This window comes from Centruroides vittatus, unplaced genomic scaffold (genome assembly GCF_030686945.1).
Source record: "Centruroides vittatus isolate TY-2023 unplaced genomic scaffold, ASM3068694v2 contig_361, whole genome shotgun sequence".
In the NCBI taxonomy this organism is placed as follows: Eukaryota; Metazoa; Arthropoda; class Arachnida; order Scorpiones; family Buthidae; genus Centruroides; species Centruroides vittatus.
Genome location: NW_027122185.1, coordinates 2,074,046 through 2,097,769, shown reverse-complemented (window position 1 = coordinate 2,097,769; position 23,724 = coordinate 2,074,046). Strand labels below are relative to the sequence as shown.

General features: G+C 26.8%; 1 protein-coding gene across 2 annotated transcripts in view; it reads left to right on the top strand.

Moving 5' to 3' along the window:
- LOC136975015 (tubby-related protein 4-like) overlaps positions 1-23,098 on the top strand; it is a 39,066-nt gene extending 15,968 nt beyond the window's left edge. For both annotated transcript variants that reach the window (XM_067270002.1, XM_067270004.1), the window contains 8 exons: positions 1,247-1,392; positions 5,818-6,042; positions 7,831-8,056; positions 14,104-14,363; positions 14,458-14,722; positions 17,474-19,107; positions 19,173-19,361; positions 21,422-23,098. In XM_067270002.1, the coding sequence (XP_067126103.1) occupies positions 1,247-1,392; positions 5,818-6,042; positions 7,831-8,056; positions 14,104-14,363; positions 14,458-14,722; positions 17,474-19,107; positions 19,173-19,361; positions 21,422-21,538 (3,062 nt within the window). In that variant the 3' untranslated portion in view covers positions 21,539-23,098. The remainder of the gene's footprint in view (positions 1-1,246; positions 1,393-5,817; positions 6,043-7,830; positions 8,057-14,103; positions 14,364-14,457; positions 14,723-17,473; positions 19,108-19,172; positions 19,362-21,421) is intronic.
- The last annotated feature ends 626 nt before the right edge of the window (positions 23,099-23,724 follow it).

Here is a 23,724-nt window from a genome sequence, read left to right as displayed (position 1 = left end):
TGCCAAGAATCACATAGACATGTTGCCATTTGAACTTTTCTTAGCTCTTCAAATGTCAAATATATTGCAGATATTATTTAAATTTTTTGAGATTATTTTAGCATTTATTATAATTGTTGTTATATATTTATAGTTGCCTGATGAAGGATGAACTTTTCAAAAATCATTTTTAATGAGCAGTCGTGTGTCTTAATTGTCAGTCTCATTGACAATTCAGACATATAATTTGATAATTATAATACCAGTAGTTCAAAAAAATTAAATTACTTACAAATATATGCTTTCTTTAATGTAAATTTAAGAAATAGTATTTTTCAAGTTTTTTGATTTTAGGATAGATAAAACATGTTAAATCAAAATCAGTTTGCTGAACTGAAACATTTGAACTTTGGCAAATGATATTTAATGAATTATTATACATAGATACTTCAAAGTTGTACATAACATATAAATTTAGATTCAAATAAAAAATAAGTTTTTGTTTTTACAATTTACTAACATATAGTTGCAGTTTTGTTTTTATTATATATAGCCAATTCAAAACAAATCGTTTTTTTTATTATGTATTAAAAGTGCATATAAAATTGCATATTAAAAGTGTACAGTGCAATAGTAATAAAACTAAAAGTCAAGATTCATACATTTTTTGTTAGTGTGTAAAGACCAGCTCTGTAATTAAAAAAAAAAAAGATGTTTTGAAGTAAATCAAAGTTATTTTATTTTGTCATTTTCCAAAACTATTTATATATATTAGCCTTTAAGAGAACTGAAAATCTGATAATTTCAAATCTAAACTGATGATCTAAATTAAGAACATTCTATAATTTTTGCAATAGCTTTTCTTCTGTTCAGATATTTTTGAGATTGTACATTTTTTTCAGGTTTTAGCAGTTTTGGAAACCTAAGGTAGCTGTGCTAAACTTGATTTGCTGACTATAAACATTTCTCAAACAATCATTGCTTTTACAGGAAGTATTTTTTGGCAACAAAGAATTTAATTACACTTTTCTTGATAGATATTTATAAAAACTGTCATTTAATTTATTATTCTTTGCATTCACTTGATTTATCACAATACTATTTAATAGAATAAATAAAGATTTTAATGTCACTAAACTAATAAGCAATGTTTCAATGAAGATTTTAGATTAATACTGATTCTTGTAATTATTAATTTTGTGTTTTTATGATTTGTATGAAAAATTTTTCATTTTAATTAGTTCTAATGGTTTTTTATTAATTTTAGGAATTAAAATGGATTGGTCTCATAATGGCGAATTATTAGCGATAGCTGGAGTATTATCTGAAATAAATGGAGTTTTTTCAAATTGGGTATATTTTTACACAGAAACAGGAACTGTGCAATCTTCTATTCAGATACCATATTATCAGGTAAAAATACATTATTAAAGCTTATTGTTAGCATTATGTATTAACCCTTTTTCCCCCGACATCTTGTTTATGTTTATTTTGTGATCTTTCCTAAAGCAATATAGGTCAGTCAGTTGATATTATTTTAAAAATTCACCACAAAGCAAATTATCATTATATCTATATGAAAAAAATCAAGTACATTTATTAATATCTTTAGTTTTAAATACGATATTTTTCAATACATTTTATTAAAAAAAATTTATAAGAAAAATATATATATATATATATATCAGAACTGACACATAAACTTGATAGTTTGTAACGTTTTGTGAAAATTAACATTGTCTAGTTACCTAGTTGTTTGCTGGGACTGAGCCAGGAAGACATAGAATATGGTTTTATACAATTCCATATAAAACTTATGCATGTACGTTTATTCGTTGTGAAATTATCGCGCATTATATCAAACGTGTGTTTGAAATCATAATTTTATTTTGCTATGAACTAATATAATGAACTAATATACTTTATTCACTTCATATCGAACAAGATTATATATTTTTGTAATAAACATATGATTACCAGTAGCAATACATGTAACATTTGCAGATATTTTCGATTAAAATAAAAAATAAAAAAAATATATAAAATATCAGAACTGAAAACCACAACTTGAATATTTATAACACGTTGACTTATTATAGCTAAATAAACTTATTATAGCATAAATGAACTTATTATAGTAATATTATTGCATGAATATGCTAAAAATTAAATAAAAAAATTACCAGAAAACAATAAATTAAGAAAAAAAAGCATTAATTAAAATTTTTTAAGTCAACAAAACACCACCTGGACAAAAATATGTAAAACAGACGATAGACGATGCCGTCAAGTGCTGACATCTGTTGTTGATAAATTTTACAAAAATCGATATTTATCAAAGTAACGATGAATCGGTACCCTGGAAGTTTTGCTTAACAAGCCAGAGTACTGATCGATTGGTACCTTTGGGGGCAAAGGGTTAAAATAAAACTGCATCATAAAATTAAACTTTATAGAAGTCAATTATAAATTAAGTTGATCAATAAACTTAGATAAATATTTTTGGCCAATTATTTTATTTTCAGATCTCTGCAATATATCCATAGAGTTAAATTATTATAAAATTATCATTACATTTAAAGATAAATAGTATAAAATCATGTAGAATTATCCCAAACTATATTGCTATAGTGCATTCTTGCTAATCTGATTTCTGCTTAATCTGTATTAATTTTTTCCCCAGTTAACCATAAATACATACAATTTTGAATTGTGCTTAATTATAATGAATTAATATGAATAATGTATTCAGTATCATAAATTAAATAGCAGCAATTTCTTGAAAAATATCATATTAAATTTGTTACATTTTATATGACTTTTAATTTTTAATGAAACAATAGATTAAAAAGAATGAAAACTATTCATTAGATAGATGGTAAAGATGAGAAAGAATTTGAAATTTAATAGATTCAGAAATTATACATTACAGAACATTGTTTTACAATAGACAATGCTGACAAAGTTAATGCCAAAAAAAAAAAAAAAAAACTGATCTGTGAAACAAGCATTTTAAGTAGTTTTAACATTTTCACTCAATGAAATTCTGAAACAGGATATCTTCTCAACCAATCCTGTTGTTACAATGTCATGGAAAAAGATTTTCTGTTAAATGTTTCAGTCAAAAAACAAGACTAAATTATAGATTATTTAAAATAGATAAATTTTTAAAACTAATAAGTAATTGTCTGTAGGTTTTTTTTACTACTTTTCTTTATATATACTTGTTGTTTGAATTAATGAAAAGTTTAAATTAACTCCATGCAATAGTTAATTCAGATTAAACTACAGTGCACTGCATAAACAATTTGAGATGATTTATTATGCATTTATACAATATAAAATATTATTTAGAATTAATTGATTTGAATTTCTGATTTGATAGCTAAATTATTATCCAATTTGAAATTTTGTGTAAATTAAATTTTAAACTAGACTATAAACTGACATAAACTTTAAAATAATTCTGTAATGCTTTTATTATGATTATTGCATTTCATTAGTTTAAACAGTATAATTATTATATTCAATTAATATTGAAGTAGAATTCAAATTTCTCTTGCAGTTTTTAGTTTCTCATTATTTATTATAATTTTCCAGTGTTTTCTCAAATGTCTGCATTTAGAAAACTGTGATGTAATGTATTTTGAAATTATATTTTAGAAAATATTGGTTATACATTATTTCTCAACTAGTTCAAAGTTTGTGGAATAATATCTGCTGTTTCTGATATAGAATAAAACAATTATACAAGAAAATATATTAAATTTTAATCATAAAATTAAATTAAAAATTATTTTTATACAAATCAAACAAAATTTTAGAGATGAGATGAAATAATATTAATAAACATTTATATTCTTTGTATAGTCTACAAAATATTAATTAATTATTTAAAGAATATAAAACAAAAATTATTCATAATTTTAATAATATTTGATTGATCATTATATGTAAAAATGTAATGATTTAATGCTTGCATTTTATTAACATAAATGATGGCGGAAATAGTGAAAACTGAAATCATATTCCCTGCACTATGAATTTTTTATAGTGTACTTATAAATAACATTATTTGCTAATTAAGCATCTCCAGTTCTTAATTAATACATAATGTTATTTGTAAACCAAATATCCTACTCAACTCTTTAAATATTAAAATAATCCATAAAGACCTAATACTGAGAAACGTTTATTAAATGAACATTAACGTTTTTGACCTAATACTATAGGAGTGTTTGAACGTTCTGTCATTTAAATATTAAGTTAAAATATGTTCAAATTTTATTGCATCTGAAGATGGCCTATAGTATTAGGTCGAAAACGTTAATGTTTGTTTAATAAATGTTTCTCAGTCTCAGGTGTTTAAGGATTCTTTTAATAGTTGTTATTTGTTATTTTAATTAAATAAAGTAATTACTATGCTAATTACTTTACAATATTTTGGATGAATAATTTTATCTTATAGATTATTATTTGATATTTAATTATATGCAGAGAAACTTAATGAAAATAACAGCGTAATAACTAGTTAGTTAATTGTAAATGATGAAATGAAAGAAACTCATTATCTCAGAAACAAAAAGGAAATGTGTTAGCATGCAGTTTTGTTGATATTAAATATTTTGGAAATACTTTTAAAATTTTGCTTTTAATACAGTTATAGATCAACATATTTCTTATTAATTTATGTTGAAATAATCTAAATTTTCCAAATAGCTGCAAATTAAATGAAGTTTAAAAGATATATATAGTTATTTTTTTATTTATTTGAAATCAGTTATTAAAATTAGATATGAATAGAATAAATAATAATAATAATAAAAGCATTAGCAAAGAGTAAAATGCAAAAGATAATTGATAAATGATTATCTTAAAACATGGTATTATAATCATATTATTTTTATTAAAATTCTGTAATGATAACAAAGAGCTATTTTAGTGCTAATTATTAAATTTACCTTTATTTTGCTTTATTATGGATTTCATATTGCAATTCTGTCAGTTTGGGATTTCACAAATTCTGTCATTAGCACTTTTAAGCTTTTCTTAGCTTATCACAGGAATACTTTAAAAATTTAACTTTTCAAACTCAAAATTCATTCAAAACCAGTCATCAGCTTTAAATCGGACCGAAGGTCTGGGTAGCATAATTGGCAACGCATCTGCACAGTAAGCAGGAATTACGGGTTCGAGTCCCGCTTCGGGCCGATTCTTTTCTTTCAGTTTAATCTAAATTAATTAATTAAATATTATAATAATTAATTTTAATAAGAAATGGCACCTAACGTCTAACTCTGGTGCCAAATTTATTCCTAATCTATAATCATATATCTAAAATTTAGCCCAATCATTTACAGCAGTTGGTGTTGGTGTATTTGTAGATGAAAATTGTTATTTTGTGTAAATATTAAGTATATTTTAATGATACATTAGTGATAAAATTAAAAAATAAAAAATTTTAATTATTTTTTGTAATATAAATGAAAATATTTGTAGATTTTTACTTTTATAAATTTACTTAAATTTTGTTTTTGCACTTAATTATACTAAATTTTTTGTAGTTTCTTTGTACTAATCTTTTTGAGATAGGTTACATTATGTTAAACCACACACAAATATTATTTATATTAATGGTATATTTATTTTATATAGTATAAATTTGGTTAAAATTCTTATAAAAATGAAATTTTTTTAGTATTTTAGAAAATTAATTTCAAAATGCATAATTTGTAAAAAAAATGCTTGTGATTCAAATTACATTTAATGATGATAAATGTTATTTATATAATAAAAGTTTTAAACAGTAGTTAATATTAAAACATAAATGTTTTCAAGGAACCAGTTACTGCTATAACCTGGGGTCATCTGGACAAACGAATTTTTATTGCTACAGGTTGCTATGTTAATGTAGCCTGGATATCTTATAAACTTGCTTCTTTACAACTTCTTTCTGCCATGGCCGTCCAGAAGTGCCTGATGAATGAGCATTCTGTAGAATTACTTCCTGTTGTTCAATGTTTACAATCACTTGTTTCTAGTTTGTTTGGACGAACTATTAAGGTATGAATTGGTTCAATTTACAATATATTAAATTATTATAGTAAAAATACTATAGTTAGTGTTTAATGTTAAAACAAAATTGTTTTATTAAAACACTAATTTATATATTTTACATTTATTAACATTTTACATGCTTTTATATTTGAGTATAAGAGCATACTCTTATAGATAGAACAAAATTGACACTATATTCTTCAAAGTCCCTAAATAAACTTTTATAGTAACAGAAGCATTTTCTAATTTGGCTTTTTACTTTTAATAATGGTTACCACAGAGATGTCACTGTATAGTTACAGTATAGGTACATTTACATTTAATTTATGTTGAAACAATAGTGCAGTGCTCATATAAGCCAAAACAAGCTGGTACACATAAGAGAAAGATGCTCTTGTATGCAAAAGTATGCTTTTATAAGTGAGGTAGGACATGTTTCAGAAATTAAAACAAGTAATTTTCACATGTAAGAGCATGTTCTTACTTGTACAGATATACAGTAAATATTTTTGTAAGATTTTTAGACTTTAAATCTTCAACTGCTTTTTTAATCAATCTATAAGCTGTAGATTCCTTTAGGTAAAAAAAATTCTTTGAAATATTTCATCTAAAAAACATTTTTTTTATGCTATTTTATTTTACTAGCTAGCATCTACAACATGTAACCAGTTCTTATATATTAAATATTAGTGTGGGAGATGTAGAATAATAATATCTAATGCATATTAATTAAACATTACAGAAAAATCAGATTTTTAATAAAGCCTGTTGTCACTTACACATTATGCAAGTATTTGTATTCATAGGTTGAATGTCTCATGTCATTTATTAACTAGTAGCTATAAATAATACTTTAGTTATCTTGAGAGACAATGCTATAAATGTTGGCATGAGATTTTATCTCATTTACCTCAGTGCTAACGTTGGGTTAAAACTTTTACAATTAAATTAGTTGCTCCATTTACATAAGTTTCTTTATTTTGATATGTAGAACTTACACTCTTATTACTTGATCCATTTTATTGGTAGCTTACATAAAGTGTGCTTTTTCAAGATTGAAAATAGATAGATTATTAGTTGTGAAATCCAGAGCAAATGAGAAATGATCTATTCATCTCATGTTTGCCAACAGAATTTTTCCAGCAAGTTCTAATGTGTCTTATTGTGACATATTGTGCACAATAATATCATCAGACATTATTGTGGAATAGAATCATATTACTGCTACAAAGAATATAGTGTATGTCAACAATCACTACATCTAGGAAGTTTATCAGCAAAATACCTGATAAAATTCTAGATGATAATAGCCTGCATTTTGCTTGCAACATATATCACTTTTAACCTCTTCCTAATCTGGGTATTTTCATTCCATGTTTGACTTGTTGGGAATGAAACACTATATCCATGTCACATCACTGATTAAAATTTGACACAAAAAATTACTTCTCTCTACTGCATTATACAGTTTTTCATTCTTATTTATGATGATGTCTGTAAATCTGTAAAGTTTCTGTCTGACACAGACTTTATGATACTGTAACACATTCATTATGATATGCTCCCATATGGCTTAATAATAGACTTTTATCCTCAAAAAATTTGTTCTCTTGTCATCTGTCAAATTTCTCTTACCAGATACAAATACTTGGCACCATTTGGCAATTTGTTACCAGGAAATTTTTTCATACATGCATATTTGATGAATGAAGTCATACATAAATACATGTATATTATTTTATATATTATACTAATTATAATAAGTATAACAATTGTTATAATTTTATTTTATAGTGCCATTTGCCAGATATTTATCATATGCGAGAATATGTCTCCACACCACCACCAAATAATAACCGTTTACATTGTACTATGATTCATCATGTGGATGATGACATTTCAGGCAGTGTCACTTATACATTATTTTTGGAAAACCTCGGCGGTCTAATACCGATATTAAAAGGAAAACGTGTTAGCATGTTAAGACCAGAATTTGTAATTTTTGATCCTGTTTCAATTGGTAAGTAAAAAAACATTTTAAAATAATATTTCTCTCTTCCAGTTCGGTTAATATTTTCAGAATCATGGTTTTGGAGTATGATATAATATTTAATACAATAATTTGACTATAATGTTTTAAGCAATAAAATTAAATACTAAAAAGAAAATATACAGTATATTGAATGCAAATGAAATAAACTGACTGTGTTTATGATGATTATTTTCCTCTCTTTCTCTCTGTAAATGTAACACTGAAAATTATAGTAACACTTTCCTTTACTAGAATATTATTTGAAAATATAAATTTATATTCTTATTGTTAAGACTAAAAATGCACCATAATCTAGACTAGGGGTGGGCAATTATTTTTTCCATAGGGCCACTTGAGAAACCTGAATTGTGTTAGAGGGCCAAACTAACAATAACCTGAACTTAACTATATTCAATATTAATTTTCTCCAATTGTAAAGAGCAGTAAATTATATAATTTTGATTATGCTACTGGTAGTCAAAAGACAGGATATATTATTTCAATAAAGATATAAAACTGTGGAATAAGTCAAAAATACAAGTCATAAACAGGAAAACAATAATTGTATCAATATTTCATTATTTTCAACACATAACTCTGAAATACAGCATAGTTGTTTTTCAAATGTAAGCAATTGATTAACGTAATACAAAAAGCAATAATTGTTTTAGATGTCTTTCAGTTCATTTTTCTCATTCAGTGAGAAAAATCAAGTCTGTTTTGGACTTCAACAAGTGCACTGAAATCAGGCTGAAGTTCTGACATGGATATGCAGAGTACAGCTGAGAGGTACAGTACACATCAGTGATAGAGGATCTATGTTTGGATTTGTTGCTGTGGCTTCCTTCAGTATTGGCAAGTGGGTGAGAAAGTTGCAGCTTTCTCATAAAAGCCTTTACCAAGCTGTACATTTCATGCACGAAAAGGCCCTTTCATTGCAATTTGACATTTAGTTCATTCATTAGTGCAATCACATCAACAGTAAAATTAAGCTCTGTAATCCAGCCATCATCTGACAGCTATGGGATGTCATTTCCTTTCTCCACACAGAAGGCTTGAACCCGAGACTTTTGTATAAACCCCATTTTACATTCAGGATGTAAATGTAGAAAGAAAGATCAAAGAAATCTTTCTTTAAGAGCCTGAGCGTAGCTAGGATAAATTTAACCATGTTCTATCTAACTTGCGATATTGACTTTCCGAGTGGAAAAAGTTATGTTAAGAATTAGCCAGAATTTTTAGGAGGGTTTAAGTTAAATCATTGATAACATGAGAATCGTGGGTTGACGATGGAGTTAGGTACTAATTGAATCAAACAATAATAATTAAAGGATAAATTTATTAATAAGGGATAAACAAAACTATTAAACAAATGAGATCAAATGTTAATTATGCAAGAATATCATATCAGAAATAAACCACTAAACATAACTGATTCTAAAAAAGAAATAAGATGAACGACAATCTATTTCCTAATGCTTTTCTGAGAGAGAGTTTACAAAACTTATACTACCTATAATACAACTATATTAATTGTGGAACATTGAAAGTTTTTGGGAAAGAGTAAAAGTAGAGAACTGGGGGAGAGGGACAAGAATGTTGGCTAATCATAATGGCAAGAATGCTGATGAAAAGCATGTTTGAAGATGACCTCACATTGTTTATATAAAAATTCCATCCCATTGGTTTGTTAGAAATAAACCTTCCACATTTCCAACACATGATGGAAGTGAGACATCTCTCACAAATTATCACATTTGGAAGAACTAAGTTGTTTTCCTCCAGTTGAAAAGGAAGTTCCTTTTTCAACTTTACTAAATTTTATGATAGATAAATTTCTATCAAAAATTTGTTATTTAACCCCCAGATTCTCACACTAGAATCTCTTGTCACAGGTCCCATACTTTTTTAGCATTTTGCTCAGGCTAACCCACCTGACAGCTGTATGGTAGCCTCTGTTATGATGTTTTGTCTCATTTTTTTTTCAGAAGTGTGACAAACTGTATGGTTCAAAGTTCTTGCCCTGATGAAGTTAACTATTTTGGTTGCAATATTAACATGGTTAACTTTTAGCACTAACTTACACAACACTTCCTGGCGTATAATACAATGTAAAAATACCAATTTTTGTTCAGAGTACATTTATGTCACTTTATGTTCTGCATTCTCTTCAAAAATCCAACATTTTTTCCCATTAGATTTGGACAGCCATTTGTTGTTAGACCTGCCAGTTTGTCCCATTTGAGTCCCAATTTGTCCAAACATTCACTCATTTCCATGAACAAATCGCTCCTAGTTGTAGTCTCATTCATTGACTGCATGGCTGCCAATTTCTCTGTAATTTTGAAGTCCACAGTTATCTGACATAAAAGATAAGCAGCTGAGCAGTGTCACAAACATCACAGCTCTCATTTAGAGCCAAGGGAAAAAAGTCAAAGTTGACTGCTTTGTGCTGCAGCTGAAGTACTAGATTTCCTGTGTTGTCCTCAATCCTTGCTCATTGCAGTGTGTAGGGAGAGGGGAATGTTCTTAAAAGCCTCCTTTTTATCTGGACATAGAACTGCAGAGTCTACCAAGCACTCTTTAATAAACTTTCCATCAGAAAACAGTTTACTGTTTTGAGCAATTTTGTGGGATACAAGTATGACATAACTTGCCTTGGCAGCTGCATCCCTGGATGTTTGAAGTTTCATAAAAAATCCTTGTTGGTTCTGCAGTTCAGCTAGCAAAGCATCTGACTCTTTGACCCACTCTTCATCAAACAAGTTCTTGTATTTTTTCTGCATGTTTAGTTATGTAGTGCAGATTTAAATTGTAGTCTTTGAATATAGTGACCTGCACCACAAACTAAACACACAGCTTTTCCTTTGACATCTGTAAATAAATATTTTGAGGTCCATGCATTGTTAAAAACGATATCAGTTGCAGCCATTTAGTGACTAATGCTTGCCTATAGATCAACAAAAGCTTTGATTGGATGTTATATCAGAATAACATGGTATCAATGATCTTAGCACAATGTAACATTTCAGTATAGTGTATGAAATGCAATATTAGTACAATGTAATGTCTCAATTTACATCAAGGATTTCAAATTGCTTCACAATCAGAAATCATATAAAGCTGTAACATTACTTGTATTCTCGATCACAGCCAATCAATTACCCTTTCATTAAAATACTATTTGGCTTGCATTGTATAAGTAAGGTAAGTAATGATGGTCCTGCATTAAAACTGTGAATATTAGAATTTTTGCTGGTACAATATATCGGTTATAAACAGGGTCTGTACAGACCTGGAAAGTCGGGAAATATGATTTTTAGCAGAGAAAGTCAGGGAATCCGCAAATTTCACGGAATCTGTCTGTTGCTCTCACTCCTGTTTGTTCCAAACACATCTTTAAATTCAGTTCAGTATAGGGAGGTCTACCAAAACTGGAGCAACCAAATAAATGACAAGATTTGTCACATTTACATCTCTTAAATTATAAATGATAATCTAATGATTTTAATTTTGTTGGATAGAAGTCCATGTCCTTAATTAAAATGGATGTGCAGCTGTGTGGGGGAAGGGTAGTGATAGCGCATGAACACCATAAATGGTGACATGGTGCGGCGTTTGGGCAGTGAAACTTTGGATTGCAAAGAGATAGAACATCAAAATTGGTGTTGATTGTACAGAATAACAGGATCTACAATATTGTTTAGCAATAATAATCGATAAAATAGAATTTGTAAAGTTATAAGCTGATAAGTGTACAAGTCAAAGAAAATTTTCATAATGTCAAAGAAATTGAAAAGAAAATATGAACAGAATGTAAGAAATGTATATCATTAGAAAGAAAAATTGAAAAGAAATCAGAAAAATCCAAAATGACTAATCTGAATGATGCAGATTGTATAAAGAGTGTAAGAAAACCATGAGCATCAACTCTGACGCAAATATTTTGAGTGTGCTGCCACCCAAACTAATAGGTATTGACTTGGAATGTGATAACCACCAAGACTTTATTCATTTACATCTTATCCTTCCTCTGATAACACAAAGACAAATTCACACGTTAAACAACTGTGATTGTGTCCTGTATACAACCCTCCCAACTTTTTCTTACCTGACATCTGTTAACCCTTTGCAGTTAGTTGATGTCGTGGGGAGGCAAAGAATCATCAGTTGGCTTTAACAATATTGTATACAGGACATTTTTTGGATCGCATAGCAGATCTCACACAATTTATGTATTTTTATTTGTTGTATTCTTCGCTGCTGGCCACATACAGTATGCAGAGATGATCAATCTGTCAAAATTGGCAGGATGATTATTTGTAATACTGTATATCTTCTCTCTAACTGCAAATTTCCATCTTCAGATAGCCCATGGAATTTCAGAGGTATACCAAAATATTGCCATAGAGTTAAAATTAGGTTTTCAAAAACACCATCAACAATTACCCACTTTCCCACCAAAACTCTGCCACTCCCACTATAAGTTTCGGGAGGGGGAGAAATGTAATGACCTTGAATAGGTCCATGCTGTACCAAAAATAGCCGCAGTAAGTGATTTCTCCAGTTTAATTATTTTGAATTTACCACCTCCTCGCTTTAAGAAAATTCGATTTAACAATGCAACACAAGTCTTTTTCTTATTTAAATAAAGTTTACAAGTTAATTAAAAATTAAATCATGAAATTTTTTATATGCCATAGAAATGATGTAGCTAATTAAGTAATCAATTTTATGCCAAGTTTTTTGTTTTTTGTAAGTGAATAAAGTGTTTTTTTTTAATAAAAAATTTATATAATTGTGTACAAAATGGGCTTAAATAGAATTGGCCGAATATTACATAAAGGAAAGCAGAAATACAGGGACTTTAATAAGTCAGGAAATAATGTTATAATTGGTCAGGGAATGTCATGAATTCACAGATGGAATTACTTGTACAGACCCTGTATAAAGATGATAAGCAAAGATTGATATTTATCATTTGAGACAGAGCATGTTGCAAGTCTCCTATGTAGAAATGTAGATTTATTTCAGAAGGAAAAAAATATATATAATTTGGATTGGTATTATATTTCAGTGAGTGAAATATTTTGTAATGTAAGGCTTTCAAAGATCCTATGCAATAGTTGTGGATATTAATAATGTTGCTCTAATTTAGTCTTATTACCTCAAAACATATTACATGATCATTTGTTATTGGCTTTCGTTAGCTTCAGGAATTCAAATGTGGAAACCATTGTTTTTTTGTGGCTCTATCAGTTTAATCTATTGCGGTTTATGAATTTTTTAGAATATAACAGCAGTAATTCATTAAATATCTGAAATCAAGAAAAATTTACTGTGAAAATAGAAAAAAGATAAAAACCAAACCATAGAAGTGGGGGAAAAACATGTATTTAACATGTTTTTTCTTTGTTAAAAACATGTTTTCTGCCTGTTTAATGGATCATCTTTGAGTTAAAATTTTAATTTATATTTATGAAATGCATTTATAAATATTTGAATAATTTGAACTATTTGACAAAACTATCATTTTAAAGTTGATCACTATTGATGTAGACAATGCAAGAAACTTTTATAAATAGTTAATTATTAAAATATGGAAAATATATGAACGTAAATTTGTAATAAAGTCATTTATAAGTTTTATTACATGTAAACTGTGTTCAGTATAACAAATATAAGTATAATATAAACAATTTGGTTTTTTATCAAGATTACTTCATTTGACTCTTGTAATTGTATTTGATTAGAATTTAGTTCTTAATAGAGTTCTTTTGTGTGGAATGGACTGTAGTAATTATTCACTCAAAATTTTATAAATAGCAAAACAAATTTTGATTCATCTGTACAGAAATTTTAGATTATAATAGAAGTTTTGGTATATCTAAATAATTTGAATATGGAATTTATTCATTCCTATTGTGGACATAATGATTCTCAAATAAGTTGTTAATTTCTTGATCTAAGCTAATTTTCCATTTGTATTATTTATATTACATTAAAAAAATTTTAATTTTTTAATTTTTTTTCAGATGAGAAAGGTAAAATTCTTCACAGAAGATATAAACAGTTTCATTCTGTTTCTTGTAATGATCAAACAGATAATCATTCTTTAAACTCTAGTCCTGTGTTTATTTCTACCTCTTCATCAGAAAGTGAATTGGATGAAGGATGTGTATCACCCCACGTTCAGCGTCGAAGACAACGTTTGAAAAGACTGGGAAGGGAGCATAGAATGCTTCGTAAAATCTTAACTTCACAGAAATATGTATATGTTGATGAATTACCAGAGGTCAGTAAAAATAATTTATTTGTTTTTAGAGTGAGTAGCTGATGTTTTTACATAAAATTAATGTATTTTTATTATTTTTTTTCTTTTTGTACAGAATGAGAAGATAGTAAGTATTACATCAAATATTTGGGGTACAAAATTTAAATTATTGGGTCTAGTACCTTGGCTTCCATCTTCTCTTGGTACAGTCACGTATCGAACGAGTCTTCTTCATTTACAGCCTCGCCAACTTAAAATTGTAATAAAAGAGTTGTGTGGTCCACAGATTAATTTTTCAAAATCAAATAATTCGTCTGAAAATAGAGGACTAGAAAATTGTACAACAGATTTTTCAGATGACGAGGATGAAGTTGGAGCATGTAAGTATTATTTTGTTATATAGATACTGTAATTCAAATATAGTGAAACCTCAATTTAATGAACTAATTTGGGCAAGGGCATGTCCATTAAAACCAAAGTCTGATATATAATAAAGCAGGTTTTCTAAAAGTGTGTGTTAAAAAATTGACAAATTAGTTAGTTTATCAGTTTTTACTTATATAGTGTAATTAAAATTTAGTATGGATGAGAAGTTTAATTTTACAGAGAAATTTCTATTTGTGTTATTGCTTATGTACTCACCATAGTTCCAAGACTGTAATAAACAAGTATATGATCTAAATCAAATTCATAAACAAACTTTTTTTGGAAAATACATTTTAATTGTATTTAATTGAACAAAATGGTCTTAAAAAGAAAACAAAATTTAAATTGAGAAAAACAGAAAATTTCCTATTTATTCATTTTTGAATAATGAAATATTGAGGCATTTCTGTCGTGGCATAAAGTCAAGAGTGGCGACTCTTGGATTTGGAAAAAAAATCTATTAATTTAATCATATATATAAACTATTTTGAAATTAACAGGATATTAATTTTCACATATGACATATGGACCAGAAATTTTGTTCATTAAATCAAGGTTTTACTGTATACATTTTTATGAAATTAATTAAATTTTATATTAAGATATTGGAATATTAAAAACAAAACTGTTGTAAATATACTTGTTTCTTTAGATGCTAAATATCTTTGTTTTAGTAAAAATTTCAGATCATGATAAGAGAAACTGTTTTATATAGTGTCATGTAACATATTTTTCTATAAATGGTACACATTGAAAATGCAGCTTGAAACAGTTGGAATATGTATCTATATTTATTTTTTTTGAAGTTAAAAAATGAATGCATTAATTGTTGAAAAACAACTGACAAATAGAAGAATGTCTTATTGTATATATATGTTACCGTCAAAACCCGTTTTTAGTTAGAGCATGTTTTAACTAGTTGAAACTAGTTTATACTGGATGTCTTTGTTAAAACCCATTTTGTCTAGTTAAAACTAGTTTTAACTCAAATTTATTGAATTCGATTCAAATTATGAATCATTGGGCCAATATTGAGTGCAGAAAGCTGTAGTTGGTTACCATTACCTCATTTTCTACATCCGAGAAGGATAAAAGCAAGATAAGAACAAAGTTTTTGTTGCGAAATGTTTCTAGAATCATTTTAAAACTGAAAGTTAAAATAGAATTTATTAAAAATTGCAGAATTAATGTGATGTAGTTAATGTTCTAAAGTTTCCATTGTGAGCTATTGCCAATCCCGATCAGACATACTACAACACATACAATGTAGGCATCTTACCCTGACAAATGGAAAAGATGCCACATGAAGTAATGATTAACCAAAAGATTTTCATGGAGTAACATGCCTATATTTTGTTAATAGAATTCCAATATGCCTATTTTTAATAAATTTTTGTTTTCTCGTTTTATTGCAGGATATGCATAGAAATTATATAAGGACTTCTCAAAAAGGTTTTTGCACTGAAAAAAGCTTTCAGCTAGCTATAGAGCACGTTAGAACGGGCAGAAACTTAGCAATACTTATACTGTTCTGTTATAGTTACTACAAAGTAGTTTGTACTACATATGCAATAAATTAAATTTGGTTAAGATATTCGAAAATTAATTTTATGCAACTATATTTGTTGTCTTACCCTAATGGCATTTGGCATCTCACCCTGATACTTAGGGTGAGATGCCTAAAATGCCAGACAGTAAAAAAGTCGTCATTGCAAACACAATATACAATTATTTTTCATATACTCCAAAGTTTTATTTGAAAAACGTGCTCAAGAATATGATATTTTTGTTAGAGGCCTCCAAAACCCAAAATATTGCTATAATTTCCTTTATAAGCATAATGTTAGGCATCTTCCCCCGAATCACTAGACATAACTTTATTTCCCCCAAACATATTTATGTAGCTAAAATTAGTTTTAACTAACATTAAAAGTTAAAACTAGTTTTAACAAACATTAAAAGTTAAAACTAGTTTTATCTAAAATCAAAACATGTACAGCAGTAAATTAACTAGACAAAACCCATTTTGTCTAGTTAATTTACTGCTAAACCCATTTTGTCTAGTTAAAACTAGAATTTACTGCTAGTCAAAAATGAATTTCAGTTAAAACGGGTTTTAACAAAGACATCCAGTATAAACTAGTTTCAACTAGATAAAACACGTTCTAACTAAAAACGGGTTTTGACTGTAACATATATATTTACAATGAAATTATAATTATGTTAATTGATGTGTTCATTGTAATAAAAATCTTTTATTAAAAAAAAAGTGTAGACATTAATATAATAAAGAGTATTGTTTACAAATAGGAGTAGATATGATAAGAAAATACTCTCTTAAATTTTTTTTATAAATTTCTGTTGTTATTCATATTGAATTCTCTAAAAATACAATACCAATTTTATTATAAAAAATTCAAACATTTATTTTATTGATGACTCAAAACAATTTTTGAAGAGTAACTATTAAACATAAGAAAATATCAAATTACAAAGGAATATTAACTAAGATTAGAATTTAATTTTAATTTGCTCAAACCAGAAATGTGTAAAAAAGTAAAATTATATTATTATTAATTCATGCTTTAATTAAGTATCATTTAATTGTTGAAAAATGAATATTTTTATGAATTACACTATTAGTTTTGATATTTGGAATATATTACAGATCAATACGAAATATAATTTTTTCTTTTATTTTTCAGTAGGGATATCACCAGCATTTAATGAAGGTGCTCCAGTTGCTCCAATGACCCCTCAGAAACAAAAGAAAGATTTACTCTCTACATATAGTTCTAATGCAGAATCATTTCAAAATGAAGAATATCCAGATTCTGATTACATTAAGTTTTTATCATCAGATGAATTTGTTTTAGTTCCTGAGTCTTCTTTTGGACAAACACCTGCTATAGATAAAAGCAATAATAATCATAATAATATGAAAAATAATTTCAAAGATATAAATTCAAAAGTTCCTAAAATTCCATGCACAGAAAGTAAAACAGAAAAGAATGATAATAAAGAAGGCACAGTTGAAAAAGATATTTTAATTAATATTAATAAAGAACAACAAAAGCAGTATTTGTCTTGTAAATCAGAAAAATTAATTAATAAAGATAATGGATCATTTGGAAACAGCATTATCACTATAGAAACATGTAAAATTAATCAAAAAAAATTAACTAATAAAACAAAATTATATAGTAAAGATGATAACATTTTGGATATATTAAAATCTAAAAAATTAAATAATTTTATATGTGATAAATGCATTCAACATCCAAGCTTAATTACCCATCAAAATGATATTATAAAACATCTTGTTGCAATGGATTTAGCAGTCGGTAATCAAAATAATTTATCAAAATGGGAACCTAATTGTGTAATTAATCATCAATTTGAAGAAAATGCTTCTCATTCTGTGCATCAAAATATGTCATTAAGCCAAATTTACTTGAATTCATTATTTTGGATGGATAAAACAAAACATTGTGGCTTTCTAAGAAAGTGTAATGGTGATATTTGTAAAAGATGCATTAAAGATTGTTCATATAGTAATGCAGTTGTGAAAATTGGTCATAAAAGCAACAGTATTAGCCATTTGTATACAACAGAAAGTACAAATAATGGATCATCATGTAAGGAAAATAAAAAATGGACACATTTAAAATCAAAATTGTATTCAAAGAGTTCAAATTTAAATACTAATCAAGAAACATCTAAAACTCAAAAAGATGAGAGCAGATATTGTGAAATTAATCCAAGAAAACAAAATGATCAATTAAAAATAGAAATTTCAGAGTTTAATCAAGTGTTGAATACAAAATCAAAACACTCTAAAATACATTCCTCTCTAAATTTGGAAAAAAATATTTTGTCTTTAGAGAATGCAAAGTTTTGTTCTAAAAAAGAAGAGAATAAATATGATATTGAAGAAACTAAACATTTTAAGGGACAAATTTTAAATAATACTCCAAAAATTAATAACAAAGAATCTCAACATTTCCAATTAAATATTGAGAACTGGCAAAATAAAGATGTTTCAAAAACTTTCATACAAGAAAACAAAATAAACAATTCTCATATATGTGAAGATTTAGATGATAGTTCTGAACCTTCTTCACCAAGAATTAGCAGAAGCATACCATCTTCACCAATTACTAAAAGAAAAAAGGATCGTTCTTTAAAAAATCTTCTGTATAGTCCTTTGTTATTGAGGAAATTAAAATGGCAACGATTAGTTGACAGTTCTGACGAAGAAAGCGCATTTAGTGGAGATGAAGTACTTAATAAAAATGGAAAGAATTTGGAAAAATCTCATGCAAATTTTAAGAAAAAGGTAAGTTGCATTAATTTAAAATGTTAATTTTATATGTATATAACATTATTTAATATTTGTTTTAGCGTAAAAAAAGAAATTTAAGTAAAATTGTGTTGGTGGAAAATGAACAGAATCCACCACTACGTGAACATATTTTGGAAAATAAAATGCCATTGTGGAATGAAACTCATCAAGTTTATCAATTGGATTTTGGTGGCAGAGTTACACAAGAATCTGCCAAAAATTTTCAGGTAGAAGATCATGGAAAGCAGGTATTAAATATTCTTATTTTACAGAAACTTTTTTTATAATCTTGAAAATACAAATTTTATTACAGATGTAAAATCAACTTTCAATTTTAGTATTATATTTAAAATGTTCTATCGACACAATAAAGCTATTGTATTAGTCAATACTTTTTCATTGTTAAATGTTAATTCTTTTTATTGAGTTTTATGTAAATTTACTTTGTAAACTTTCTTTTATTTTTTTTGTATTGAAGTATGTATGTATATATGTGTGTAAAAATTCTTATATATGTTAAGTTCAAAGATAAAAAATGTTCAATTTGTGAAAAAATGATCAGACCATGTGGCTTTACAGAGACAGCCACAAGAAATTTCATGTCCTAACTGCTCGTAAAGAACTGTGATGCATTCTAGCAATTAAAAAAATGCTATAATGCAAAATTTGTGTTGTGACAGTTAAAAATATGACCATAATGCATTCCTGCATTATCAGTATACTCAACACATTGTTTCAGAAACAATATGGAGGCATATAGATACAATAATTGTCCATCTTAGCCTTACTGAGAAAAAGCAATGCTCAGTTCATAGTCAAGTCAGTCTGCTCTGTTATGATGACAAATCAGTGAACATGAGCAGTAGCTTGTGAGTGAATGTGTATCAATGTTACCAACCAAGTGTTCTGCCATACTTGACAGAAAATGCTAATACATTTGGTCTTGGTTGTGGAAACAATTTACTCCTTAGGCAAATCTGAAGTAAAAGTGTAATATGAATTGTTTTAAGAGAAAAATGCAAATTTTTGGAAATTATACTTAACCAAAAAAATAAACTTTTAAGTTTTTAAGTTTACAATTTGCTTGTATGCAACTACTAGCACAGTTTCATGCATCATCCAAAAAAAAAAAAAAAAATTAAGGGTACAGCATCAGTCTGTAACCTGGAGGATTCTGGTTCAATCCTGGTATATCTCCAGATTTTTTTATGGGTGGTCTGTCTGGAAACTTTGTTCTTCATCATTTCAACCATTACTGGATTGGCCAGACCATTCCCATTGAAGGCCTGTTTGAACCAGTAATGAGTAGAAAATATATCTCCTTAGCTCTCAACAGAGTTGAAAAGGTACAAAAAAGAAACTTGAACAACTCTATGCAAGCAATGAGTTTACAACTGCTGATGATAACTTCATCGAAATAAATGATGTACAGTACTTCAAGTTTGTTGTTTTGTCAGTCAGCTTCAAATATATCATCTGAAAGTAAGCGGAGCTTTGTAAACTACAATTGGGAGAGATACTGCATCAATAAAAATTGCAAATGTTCAGAAGATATCAACTGTAATTCTAAATGTCATTGAAACAATTCCTGTAAAAATAAATGAACATTTCTGTTGTTCTTAATTATTATACATATTTAGTCACGAATCCTAAACTCCTTATTTGCTACTACAGACTAAACAGAAAATGACCATGATGCATTGTAGTCTTATTTTTAACTGTCACAACAAGAATTTTTTAAAATGCCAGAATGCTCTTGGCTCTTTATAAGCAGCCAGGATGTGAATTATCTTATTGTGGCTGTTTCTATAAAGTTGCAATGCATTCTGGTAGTTTTTTTGCTCATTGATCATTTTTGATCTTTGAGTCTAATGTATATATTTCTTACAAAATTTAATTTTACTAAATTTAAAATATATAACTATCTTATTAATGTCCTCAAAAATACCAAGATAAATATTGTAAAATTTGAATTTTGTGCTTTAATAACCATTTTATTAATCGTAACTCAAGTAAATTTATTTGTTGATAACAATTATTGTAAAACAAACATAGTTATTTTACAATCTGTAAGTTGTCCTGCCCCTACAACAGGGTAACAACTGTGTTGTAGGGGCAGGACAATAAATTTGTTTATGAATGAAAAAATCCTTATATAAGTTATACTTTAATATAAAAAAATTTAATAAGACTAAATTATAAATTAAATTAATAAAGAATTTGTGCATTGTTTTTAATCTAAATTTACAAATAATTTTGTTCAACTGAAAATTAATTTTTTTAATCCACCAAAAACTTTTAATTTCAGGTGTTACAATTTGGAAGGATTAATATGAATGCATATACTCTGGACTTCCAGCAGCCATTTTGTGCCCTCCAGGCCTTTGCCATTGCCCTTGCTAATATCACACAACGATTAAAGTGATTTTGGCAAAAAATTCTGCTCAAGAAAATATTTATATGTGCAGTGAATGTTCTGTGAAAATGTTTGAAATTTTCATTTATCATATTTTGTTTATAATTATAAAATTTATTTTCAGAAATTAATGCTATTTTTTAGTTTTGTTTACAAATTTTAAATAATTTATGATTTTATATAAAAAATCTTATTGGATAAAGAGACTATTTATAAAACCACTATATTGTACTCTATTATTATTAATTTATTACTAGACAGAAATTTTTAGATTTAGTTATTATTAATAATAATAATTAAATTATTAAATTATTTTATTCCTCCTGTTAATTTAATTTAATTTTTTTTTATTTTCAAAGTCTTTATAAGATCATTAAAAGTCTAATACATATTTTTGCACCTATACATAGATGAATAATATAATTCTCGATTAATCTTTTTGAAGCACTTAGGGCCTTAATATTTGGGGACAGCAAAGAATTTCAAATAGATCATTGAAAACACTGCCTTTTTGTGATATGGTTTAAATGCCAGTCATAACATAATGGTTTTAGATATATTTTAATAGTACAAAATAATTTCTATATCTAGTGCAATATCTAAAGTAGAATATCAGAATTACCTCTTTTTAAAAGCACCGTTTAAACTAAATTTTAATCATTTATTATTAATATTAGAGATTTTAAATGTTATAAAGCCCATTTTCATTTGCTTTTAATTACTGTTATTTAATATATATATATTATTAATAATTAATGAGAAATTACATACAAACTTAGAGGATTATTTGAAAATTATTAATACCATTAAAAATAAGAATTTTATTGTATAAATATTACTTTTAAAATTCAGAAACATTTGTTTAACTTTAAAAAATATTTTATATTGGTAGAAATTACAAAAAAGTGTTCGAGAAAAATATATTTTTACATATTATCTCAACAAGTTTTTTAAGTGCAGAAATCAAGATTAGATACGATCAATCGAGTGATACTGTTTAACATTATCAAAATTTTAAGGATGGTTATAACAAAATATCAAGTGACTGTAAGATAAAATTTTAAATTAAATGAAATCTGGTTTTTAAAGTCATTTTTAATATCAAAAATATGCTTTATTTATTAATATGGAGTAAACATTTTATTGTTTGAAATTTTTTCACGTAGGGAAAACTTGTTGAGATAACTTTACAGTGTGCAGTGGAACTTGACTGATAAATTAATAGAGAATGCACACAAAGTGATCATTAATATATATAATAAGTTTGAGAAATGTTAGAAAAGACTAAATAAAAAAAAAAATTATATTAACATGACTCCTGTAACTGAATAAAAGGAAATTATTAGTGTCTAAAGTATAACTAAAACTGTATACTTCATAATAATGATTCGTTAAAAGAGAAAACAGTTGATAAGAATAGAAATAACAGTATGAACAACAGAAGTTAGCATAGATGTAGTTGTTATTATGATTGATTAAATTTCAAATAAGAAATTACATTATAATTAATCAGATAAGGATCAAATATAATTTGTATATTTTACAATTATTCTTAGCATCTTTGAATAATTACATCTATGAAATTATTATGAAATATAAGTTTAGTCATATTATAGATGCTCATATTTCTCACAAATATGAAAGTATAGTATTTTTATATTAGAAATGATATCTAGGAGATAACAGGTGTACAGCTACACCCGTTTACAGCCATTGGCATAAAAAAAAAGGAGTTGGTGTGAATGGAAATGCTTTTGGATTCATTTTTACACCTAGATATTGATTTGGAAAGAATTTGGATAAATCCCAGAGCTGAACAAAGATTGAAATATATATGTCAATCATCAAGAAGTAATCTGCAACATCTTACAACAATAAAACTATGTTTTCTAATATATTTTGTCTCCATATTTATACAGTTTATTGTTATGTATTTATATTTGATAAATGCATGTTTATATGAATATTTTTCTTATATTTGGTTTTTTTTATTATTTCTCAAATTTATTGTATACAAAATGGATTCGTAATGCATACAAATTAAATAAATGAAAAGTAATGTGTCTGCGATAAACACAAAATGATAATTTAAGAATTTTGATAAGGAAGGTTTTGGTTATAAGCCATAGATGGATATAATAGAAAATGATCTTGATTAAAAAGGAATACTGTAATTTATGAATGTGTGATTAGAA